Source organism: Lycium ferocissimum, chromosome 11 (genome assembly GCF_029784015.1).
Source record: "Lycium ferocissimum isolate CSIRO_LF1 chromosome 11, AGI_CSIRO_Lferr_CH_V1, whole genome shotgun sequence".
NCBI classification, from domain to species: Eukaryota; Viridiplantae; Streptophyta; class Magnoliopsida; order Solanales; family Solanaceae; genus Lycium; species Lycium ferocissimum.
The window spans coordinates 35,998,723-36,009,631 of record NC_081352.1 but is presented as its reverse complement, the minus strand read 5'-3'; the positions used below and the strand labels follow the sequence as shown (position 1 = coordinate 36,009,631).

The 10,909-nt window shown below is 32.9% G+C and overlaps 1 protein-coding gene across 2 annotated transcripts; it reads right to left on the bottom strand.

The window, feature by feature from the left end:
- Nucleotides 1-81: 81 nt before the first annotated feature.
- LOC132036242 (uncharacterized) lies at nucleotides 82-3,673 on the bottom strand. 2 transcript variants are annotated; one of them, XM_059426521.1, is made up of 4 exons: nucleotides 3,490-3,673; nucleotides 1,649-1,719; nucleotides 793-882; nucleotides 82-348 (listed from the first exon to the last, which is right to left on the bottom strand). In XM_059426521.1, exons 1-4 carry the CDS (start codon nucleotides 3,614-3,616, stop codon nucleotides 313-315), a joined length of 324 nt encoding a protein of 107 aa, XP_059282504.1. In that variant the 5' UTR covers nucleotides 3,617-3,673; the 3' UTR covers nucleotides 82-312. The 2 variants fall into 2 exon arrangements, with proteins under 2 accessions (XP_059282504.1, XP_059282505.1); XM_059426522.1 differs by having other exon boundaries at nucleotides 83-352; nucleotides 3,490-3,669.
- Nucleotides 3,674-10,909: the final 7,236 nt, after the last annotated feature.

The window sequence follows — 10,909 nt, the reverse complement described above, 5'->3', positions numbered from 1 at the left end:
TCAAACCAGGTTTCGGCATTCAACATTGTAAATGACACAGAAATGGAATGAGAAGAAAACTGTGGCTCATTTCCTTAACGGCAGTAGTTTCAAAAGAAATAAACACCACAACATTAGTAGGCAGTGTTCCTAAATGAAGGTCCATTCTACAGAGAGCAAAAAAAAAAAAAAAAGGGAAATTACATAGTTGATTGTCTAACATTCATGTGCAATTCCCATAAGAGAATAGAAGGAAACGGGAGGAAAACCATTTAACACTCATGGCAAAATTTTAAAACCGCATGGCCGTAATAACTGCTTTATTCAAGGCGATTAGGCACGTCCAAGGTTAGTGTGATCCTTCACCAACTTTCTGCCATGAGATGAAGCAAATCAGATCAGATAATAGATAGAGAAAACATCATATTACAAGCAGCAGTCTGTTCGAGGTGAAATGTTTGCTGTAGACATGACAAAATGTTTGCTAGGTTCAGTTTAACTCACATAATACTTTTTTGTTCATAAGGTAAGGTAAGATTTAACTACCATATACTAGTAAAACCACATGGGCAATCATTTGGTCTTTTATTTTTATGTCAATTCTTATTCAAATCTCAATCAGCTAATAGCTGGCAAAAATAGATTAAATATTTCATAGGCATTGTTTTATATAGTATTTCATAGGCATTCATAACATGGAGAAATGATATACATAGAGATATAGTAGAAATAGAAAGTTAAAATATATGCTTTAACATCACCAGCAACAACAATATATTTGAACGAAGTTGTTCGCCCTGGAAAGAAATGTACCTCTTCCTTCTTCTCTTTCTTTCCCTTTGTGAAGAGCTTATAACCTCCATAGAAGGCCAACCCCCAACCGGTAAGGGAGACGATCACAAACTACAAGGACCAGAGATGTGATTAACTGGATGCTACAAATGCTAATCCCAAGTTACAAACCAAAACAATAAAGAGTAATCAAATTATAATAAACAACATGTCCACAAACTTGAAATATTTAAGCAATTTAGCAAATCGTCTCATGTTATGTCCACAAAAGACTTCTAGTCATTGAACTGTTGAAGATACAACCCCAAACATTGGTGATTTGCAATCACAACTGGAAGCTAAAGTTTCTACAAAAATATGGATTTCGTCAATCTGATCTGCTCTAATATTTACCTTGATGAGCCTATCTAAAACAGGCCTGACCTTGGTCCAGATATTGAAAAGGAACCTATCAAAATTGAGTAAAACTTTCTAATATTGAGCGGATACATATAGGGGTGGTGCAGAAAATATAAGATTTTCAGTGTTCTAAAAGATAACTTTCGATGAGGCAAAACATCATTCTCAATAACAAGTGACTAAATACACCATATACTCTTCTGGATCCCCAAGTCAGAAATGGAACTCCAATCCCCACTTAAACTTGTTGTCAACCATGGAAAGTGACCATTAAAAGTACTGGTAATAGTTCTCTATCTGACATCTTGCTCTCGAAATTCCTACTATTACTAAAGTACTCCTCAGGTAAAAGTTAAGGGATGCTTCAGTGAAAGCCCACAACAAATTGCAGGAGTTTCATAAGTCGAGCCAATAACCAAGCAAAGCCATAACAGTATAAACAAGTAGAAAAGACATCACAAAGGTCTGAAAGACTCACGTGCTCTTCTTTCCATTTCGATGGACTCATTGGATCTTGCCAAAAGTTCACCTTTGGAGGTCCATGGTGGTCTGCATTGAAAAATATATATTAGTTATCATCTCACTCCATCGTACAACTTCATTTGAAATCCAATTGTGTATGCCATTCATATGCTTGCACTGTTTTCTTGAGGTAGAACACAACAAAAGCCAGGAATTTGATTGCCCCTTCTACATAACCCCGCTTTCGGAGTACAAGTCAATCTTGAAAGAATTGGAAGCAATATATAGAAAGATGGAGATGGTAATAACCCAATTAAGACAAAGCAAAATATAAGAAATCAAATACAGAATAGAGATGGTTAACTGATAGTACTTTATAGAAAGTGCACAATCTTCTATCTTGCTAGATTGGCCAGTAAACTGGGTTCAGTAACATGGTAATGATTTTTGAGCTATGTAACAAATGCAATGGAACCTCGCAAACTCTGCTTACTAGAGAACACAGATTCTCCTTTACCAATTTTACAAGCTCAGCGCCTCAGCCCAGCAGTATAATAAGTTCAGCTTGCTCAGGCAGTTCAAACAGTTCTTAAAAATAAAAATAAAAAATAAAAAAAAGGACAATGGTACTATAGCAAAAACAATGTGAAAACCCCAAGCAACTAGTGCAAGACATTTATAACTGTTGATCAGGTATAAGTAAGTATCATCTCCGTCAGTAAAGAAACTTTCAACATTTATACTTTGTGAGATTAACAGAAGAGCGCACAAACGTCATAACTTGAAGCAAAACAAGAATCCAGTCACAGTTTTAATTTGCAAAAGAAAAAAGGAAGAAAAAGTGCATAATCTATACTCCCTCCTCCTCAAATTATCTGACACTTTTTCGTTTTACACTCCCCTTGAGAAATATAATTAAGAGGGGTATTTGACTATTTAATGTATTTATGTGTGACAAAGTTCTACGAAGGGTAGAATGTTCCAAAAAACAATTAACTTAGATACTTTTTGCACCGTTATCTTCAAAATCAACAAATAATTTGAATTAAATATTTTTTTAAATTGTAACTCAATTAACAAATAAACTCATTTTAATTGTAAATTCACTAATTTGTAAATTCGTGGAGTTTTGACCATTAAAAATTGGGACATTTTCATACTTTTACTTTGTCCGATAACGGTGCAAAAAGTTTAGCAGAATGACCCATCAAGTGTCTAAATGGAACAAGGGTGACTTTAAAAGTTAAAGAAGGACGATCACAAAAATCGTCGTAATGGGTTTGGCCTATATCTAAATTATAATCTCTTCCCATTAAATGTTTAATGTATTTATGTATGACAAAGTTCTACGAAGGGTAAAATGAGAAAAAAACAATTAATTGTGCCTTGAACTTCTAAAACGACAAATAATTTGAGGTAACTATTTTTAGTAACCACAACAAATAATTTGAGTACTCACTCCGTTCACTTTTACTTGTCCAAAGATTCTAAAAATACATTTTCACTTTTACTTGTCAGTTTTAGCATATCAAGAAAAGACAATTTCTTTTTTCCTGTTTTACCCACAGTATTAATTACTCATTTCAAATCAATTTTCAAGTCCATTAAAACAATACATCAATTAATATGAGTATCATGGTAAATTATGCACTTCATTTATTATTTCTTAAAGGGTGTGCAAAGTCCATAGCGGATAAGTAAAAGTGAACGGAGGGAGTATCAACTTCCAATGTCAATGAATAACGACATTACAAGCAAAAGTTATGGCTTTACACTATTACTTCTACAAGCAGATAACACAATTTGCGAAACAGACTAAAGTTTCAGGTAATTTAAGGAGAATTAGTAGTTAATTACCACCACCACCAGCAAGACCGCGTCGCTGGATAAGTAAGGCGCCATGATTTGTTGTATTAACTGATTTAAAAGCGGATAGTCGAGATAGGTGCGATGCTTGCCGCGCCACTGCCGTCAACGCCGCCATCGTGTTGTCTACCGGACTGAGTGAGTGAGTTTCTAGAAATGCGTAGATGCAAGAAGAAGACTATGGCCAAAAGACCCAAATGCCCTTTCATTTTTTTGCGCGGATTGTCCTTCTTGTGGGGTGGTCTTTAAATTTTCTCACTCATATTTGTGATCTTTAAATTTTATTCATTTTTTATTTTTTTAAGTTTTTTTCTTTTGAATGGCCTTTTGAAATTTTGCCCTCATAAAAAAATAAAATATATGTCTTTAAATTATGCCCCTCATATTAAACTTTTAATTTTCATAACTAAAAGTTGAGGGACTTTGAGCTTTTCAAACTCCTTGCAAATTTTTTAAATTTTTAACTAAGCATAAATTAAAAAAAAACGCAATCTATAAATTTTAGGTGAAGGTAAAAAACTCGAAAGACCCGCATATTTTGTTAAAGGAAAACTACATTTATATCGTATTAAATATTTTGTTAAGGAATACACAGTTTTTCACCCTTACAAAACATACGATATATTACAAAACATGATTTTCATATATTTTTTCGTTTTTTTATTTTTTTCCGGAAAATATATATATTTTTTATAAAAAAAAATTTTTTTAAAAAAAATATTTTTATTTTTTTAAAAAATAATTTTTATATATATTTTTTAAATATTAATTTTTTTTTTTTTGCTCAATGGCTGAAAAAATTACGCCGACATATTTCTATGTATGAAAGTTGTATGAAATAAGGTGTGAGCAAAATTTTAATATAATTTTCATATACAAAATTTTTGAGCGAAAACTTTAAGCCTTGAATATTGTATGAAAATTGTTTTAATGTTGTTGTAGTTGTATTAATTTCCGGAAACCTAATATGAAATTTATATACAAACAATGTGAATGAAATTAAGTCTTGAGGAAGATATCGCATTTAAAGGCCATTCTCAAGATGTCGGTCCGCAAAATTTTGGTAATTCCTTCACGATCAAGATATGTCATTTAAATGCATAATAAATTTAAACTTTTTAAGCCTGCGAATTTTTTTACAAAAAAATTGACGATTATTTTAAGCTTCGAACTTGTATCAAAGTTATATACAATGTTGTTGTACGTTGTAAATTTTATTTAAAGATTTCAAAATGTAGCGAAAATTTAAAGAAGATACAAATTTATATTGTTTTCAACACACAAATTGCCCAATTTTATTCCTCATATTTATATCTTTCATAAGTTTTTCATACACTAAATTTTGAAAACTTTTTAAGTCTTGAACGAAATTCATGGGTTCAAATTTTCGTACATCGATATAAAATAAAAAAAAAAATATATATTTTTTAAAAAATAAAAATAAATTTAAAAAAAAAAACTTTTTTTAAAAATTTTTAAAATTTTTAATTAAAAAATGATTTTAAAAAAATAAAAAATTCAATTTAAAATTTTTTTTTAAATATAAAGCATGTTTGAAAATTTGTAAAAAATGTTTTGTAAATATAAAAGCTATACGAGGTAAGCAATATTTAAAAACCATATATATGTCCCCAAAAGAAGGGCAAATCGCCCTTTTCCCGTAGCTACTGGGCCTAAAGCCCAAATGTGATCAAGTAATTTGGTGGAAATGACAAAATCTGTCCCTTATGTTTGCTGTACGTTTAAAATAGTCCTTTGAATATAACTCTAAGCTGTTTGATCTTTTAAGTCATCAAAAGTTACTCTCTCTCTCTCTCCCAATTAATGTGATGCTTTTTGCTATTCGAGAGTCAATTTGATCAAATTTTAAAACTAAATTGAATTAGATTAACTCAATTTTAAAAAAAAAAATTAAAATTTATATATTGGAAAACTACATGAAAAGTACTATAAGTTGCAACTTTTTTCATATTAATTTGATGAAAAAATACATCTTAAAATATTGATCAAATTTCATACGGTTTGAATCTCAGAAAGCGAAAAGTATCGCATAAAGTGAGACAGAGGGATTAGTATTTTATATTTTTGTCAAATTTTTAGTAGATTCAATAGACATTGTGATTTTTCTTTTACAAGAATTCATATTTGGATGTTCAGGTTGCTATTGTTGGTCTATGTTTTTTTGGTCCCAATGATCAACTTTAGAGCGGGGATACACAGAAGAGCCTAACGCCTAAATTAAAAGTGTTCTGAGAGGGCAACTTAGGTAGTGTCAGTGTAATCCAAAAGTAGAGTATGAGAAGAGTAGAATGTACGCAAACGATTAACCCCATCTTGGGAGGTAGGGGGACTGTTTTCAAAAGGGTGAAACTAGGGGCATGTCAGCTTGTCTATGGCGTAGATGTAGCTTCCCGTTGATGTCGTCATGCATAAGTTGTTGAACAAAAAGCGGTGGATCCTCATTCTTCAAGCATGATGATGGAGTTGGTGTTGAGCGTCGTGCAGCACATATTGCACCAGTTTGTCCGCCACTCTTTTTGCTCCCTGTATATGTCTAGTTCTGCTACTGTTTGTCTATTTATGATATTTGATGTAGTCTTTGATATTTATGATCTATTTTTTATGTTTGTTGTAGTTTTTGATATTCTTGGTTTTGAAGTTTTGACAAGACTTTCCTGGTAATTTTGGTTAAATATGTTTTTTTCTGTAATTATTTTGGTTAAATAGGTTTCAGAAGAGGTAGGGGTAGGCCGAAAAAGTATTGGGGAGAGGTGCTGAGACAGGGCATAGCGCGGTTCAACACTGGAGACACGAATCTTAGATGGGAGGTTTGGAGGACTCGGATTAGGGTAGAAGGCTAGTAGGTAGTCGTTGTTTCGATCTATAGTCTATTGTCCTTTGTTTCTTGCTACTATATGTGGTTTTCGTACTTCGATTATCTTATTTATTTGTGATAGCATCGCCTCTTTTTTTTCGAGATCGCTTTATTTTGACTTGTTAGCTTTCTTTAGTTTAATTTGCATTTCTTTGAACTGCCAGGCTTATCTAACCTTTCTCGTTGTGATTTCTCTCGAGCCGAGGGTCTTTCTAAATGCCCTCCCTATCTTCCGAGATAGGGGTATGGTCTGCGTACACTTTACCCTCCCCAAACCCCACATTGTGGGATTTCACTGGGTATGTTGTTGTTGTTGATGTTTTTTTTTGTAATTATTATTGATGTACTATTCGAGTATGTTAAATATTTGACAGAGATAATTTTGTTTATTTTTGACAAATTTAAAGAATTAAAATTGCTTAGGAGGATAGTTAAAGGACGTTTTATATATACTTTACCCAAACGTGAGGGTCAATGGACATTTTTATCATTTTCTCAACTAATTTGTATGCGAAAACTTAAACAATGTGCTAAGTTTGCACTTTGCTTCACAGTTCGTTTAGGTGGGGCCACTCACCATGAGGCAGTGGAGTTATTTAACTAAACCAATAATAAAGTTTGTTAAGGATGACAGTTGGAGGGGGAATAACAATCTGTTCATATCATTATAAATTTGAAAAGGAAAAATGGCAACTAAGGACCGTAAGAGCTTGTATATAGTTTTAGATCTTAGAATATGCTAGCTCATGATTTGGTTGCCACATGAGATTAATTAAAATTTTGTTTTCTCTAGTTGCATTATAAATTATGTTGTGTTCTTTGACTCTTTAATACCGTTTATGCATTAATTTAGTATAGTTATTTGTCAGTGAAAAAAAACACCATAAGAGCGAAAAGTTTTATTGGAGGAAACGTCTCCTATACCGAAAAAGATGTAAACAAAATTGGGAGTATTTGATTCTACAATTACCAGTTATAGGTTAAGCATGAAAAGGGCAAAAAAATCAATTATTTTATGGACCATCTCTGTTCATTCTACTATACTCGTATGTTCGGACTCCTTGATAGCACTCATCTCTGTTCATTCCACTATACTTGTATGTCCAGACTCCTTGATGGCCCTAAAACAGTAAGAAGAAAAATAAGACAGTGAAGTGAGAAAATGTTAACAAGCAGCTTTATGTTATCTTACTTAATATAGTTTTATTAATATTATTCAAGTAGTTAAACTGTTTTTTTTTGGGTTAAAAAATGATTTATTTCTTAATTTTCAATGCACTTAGATTAAACGAGCAAAAAGAATAGTACTTTTATATAGTTTTAGAAATAATGTATAATTTTTAATGTGTTCAAGTGCATATTTAAAATAAATACTTAATTTTAAAAATTTCTCCCCGTGATAAAGGCGACTCTATTCACAAGGCTCAAACTTGAGACCTTTGAGACCTTTCATTAAAAATGAAGGAATGATTATTATTCCATCACAATATTTGATACTCTCTCCGTTTCAATTTATGTGAACATATTTTCTTATTAGTCTATGCCAAAAAGAATGACCTATTTATATATTTAGAAACAATTTACCTTTATGGAATGATTTATAGCCACACAAAATAGACATGACTCATTTAACACTCGTTGTAGTTTAGTGCATTTTAATATTAAAATAAAAATATTAAAGTGCATTATATTTGTCATGTTAGTGGTCATAAATTGACAAGAAAGTGCTGGTGTAATTCATCCTACTAATTACCGCACTAAACCTCAAATGACCATCCACTTTTGTAACACCCCGTACCTTTAACTTAAGCTTTGATCATGATTCTAGACTTAGAAAATCGGATAGAGAATGTGGAAATTGAAAATTTCTCTTCAGTTGTCAGATGGAGATTTACGACCCAGAATATGGACCGTATTTCAAATCGTAATTTGGCATCTAAATCACATTGCATTCTGAAATTTGGCTTGGGGAATATATATTGTTAAATACGGACCGTATTTGATGGTCGTATTTGGGAAGGAGGTGCTACGGTGTTTCTGTTTTGAAATATGCTTAGTTAAGGTCCATGTTTTCGGACCGTAATTCAGAATATGGATCGTATTTTGGTCCGTATTTCCCACGTCGCACCAGAAACTATAAATACCTGGTTTCAGTTCTATTTTTTTTTTTTACAAGTCCCTAAGCCCTAGAACGACCTGTCCCTTTCCTCCAACACCAAGAACATCAAGATAAGTCAATTCAAGCCCTTCCAAATCAAGTCTAACATGTGTTCTCATAATCTAACCATGAAATCATTGTTCTTAACATAGGGTTTTCAAGAAAACCCATTTAAAGGACTCAAGACTCAAACCTTGAAATTCTTCTTCCAAGTTCAGATTTTTATTTCAAGTTTGGAGCATTACCAGGTATGTAGGGTTACAATCTAAGTGTGGAAACATCTCTGTTCTTCCCCACGCCACTTCTTCCATAAAGCATGAAGTTATACGAAAACTAGAGTTTTTAACCATGTTCATGATAACCCTAGGTCCATGCCCCATGTTATATTATGTATTAAATTGTTATAAATTCTTCATTGTGTTCTTGATACATCATTTTGATTATTGAGAATCAGTCTGTAATCCATGAAAACCCATACTTTGCATTCCATGGGTTCTTACATGCAAGTTATAATTTATTATGTTTATTTTCAAGAAAATACTCTACATGTTTTGCACGTTTTCATGCAAGAATACTATGAGGTGATATCCATGTACATGCAAGTTATGATTATGAAAACCATGGGCTCAAGTGCCACCTATTTTCCATGTTCATGTTTTTGGGAGTTGCACAGATTTCCAAGAAGGCTCAAGAAGCCTGAAACTATGTTAGTCACCGTAGGATAAGGATCGCTCCGTCCAGTTATGACGATTCCTTCATGCTATATTGATTGGACATTTCATGTCACGTTTTCATCTCATACCCTTGGAAAGGTGTGGGAGCTCTGCTGGTCCGACGAGGTACCAGACTCCACGTGCCCACGTGGTGATATCATGTTGTTGGTTTATGCAATGCTCTCCCTACTTATAATGTTTTTACTCATGTTATTTCTATATGTATTCATGTTCATGACCAGACTTCAGTTCCAGTTTCAGTTTTCATGATGTTTTTTTCATGTCCCATGTTATTTCATTCAGTTGCTTTACATACCAGTACATTCAATGTGCTGACATCCCTTTTTTATTACCCGGGAGCCTACATTCGCACTTATCAGCTTGTTGGTGAGCCTCATCTCTTCTGGGGCTTAGATATTTATTATTTATTATTTTCATGATAAGATATGCATTTAAAGGTATGCTGGGGGCCTTGTCCCAACAAGATATTTTTTCGTTCGTGACTTATGTAGATTCATAGACTAGATAGTTTACATGTCGTACGTTCGTGTTTAGCCATTTTGGCTCATTTACGATATTTCCGCATTCATGTTTTAAATCAATATTTTATTAATGTTATGATTCTCATGTTTTATAAAAGCTCATCACATTCATGTTATATTTCCGCTCATGTATGCCTCATGATGATTCAGCAAGCCATGTGGTTCGCTCGGTCACATGCAGTATGGCACCGAGTGTCGTGTTTCATCCAGGTCATGGTTCGGGGCGTGACAACTTTCTTGACATTTACTTGTGGAAGAAATCCTACACCTATATAAAGGATGCTTTCATCCTTGTGTTATATGGAAAAAAGTAGACGAGGAGTGGGTAAAAATATTATGTTATGTTTATATATTGAGGTTGGTGTAGTGAAAAAGAGAGTTGAGAGAAAGAAAAATTATTCTAAGTTAGTCATTACAAAAAAGAGTATTTTTTATACTGAAGTAAGGTGTTCTTTTTGGTAAAGCTTTGGACTCTTAAATTAGTCCGGAGTTGATTGAGTCACACGATGTCGACGGGCTGTTGTATCCTGGAGGGGACAAGTCAGAGTTATACTGCTGGATGGTGAAAAATATCATACCGCAGTGGGCTTGAATCTCCTTAAAGAGAGCGAAATATCTGCGCTTCAGCCTGAAAAATATTTATTTATTTTTCTTCATTTTGTTTATTGTAATGTTCAACTGTGGTTTGTGGTATATTCACCAACAACACCACAATTTTAAAAAAATTCTCAACTTTTTAAATTTTGTGTCCAGTCAATTGGGTTCACATAAATTGAAACGGGTGGAGCAGTAAAGATAGAGCTAACCACCATACTTCAAAATCATTAATTCTTCTTGAAGCATAATACTGAGTACTAAATAAGGTCACGGTATTTATGTTGGACCTACTCGTAAAAATAGAAATTTATGGTGGACCTACTTCCACTAATTCACACGCGTACACTGAACCCAAAATTTTCACCATCATCCCAGTTCCCACGGGAAACGCAAAGTAAAAAATTTACAAACAAATAAATAAGTCAAAATCAAAGAAGACACTACTGCGATTCCTTTCCTCCTCCTTTGGTTAAAAATGATTTATATTTTCAATACCTTTAGATTATGAATGCAAAGTTAACACATT

What these genes read in the sequence shown, in the direction of transcription:
- LOC132036242 (XM_059426521.1), bottom strand. Translation starts at nt 3,616, where the DNA reads ATGGCGGCGTTGACGGCAGTGGCGCGGCAAGCATCGCACCTATCTCGA. An exon ending in CGGTCTTGCTGGTGGTGGTG is followed by an intron (nt 1,720 to 3,489) that starts GTAATTAACTAC and finishes TTTTCAATGCAG; the next exon opens with ACCACCATGGACCTCCAAAG. An exon ending in CGAAATGGAAAGAAGAGCAC is followed by an intron (nt 883 to 1,648) that starts GTGAGTCTTTCA and finishes TGGTCCTTGTAG; the next exon opens with TTTGTGATCGTCTCCCTTAC.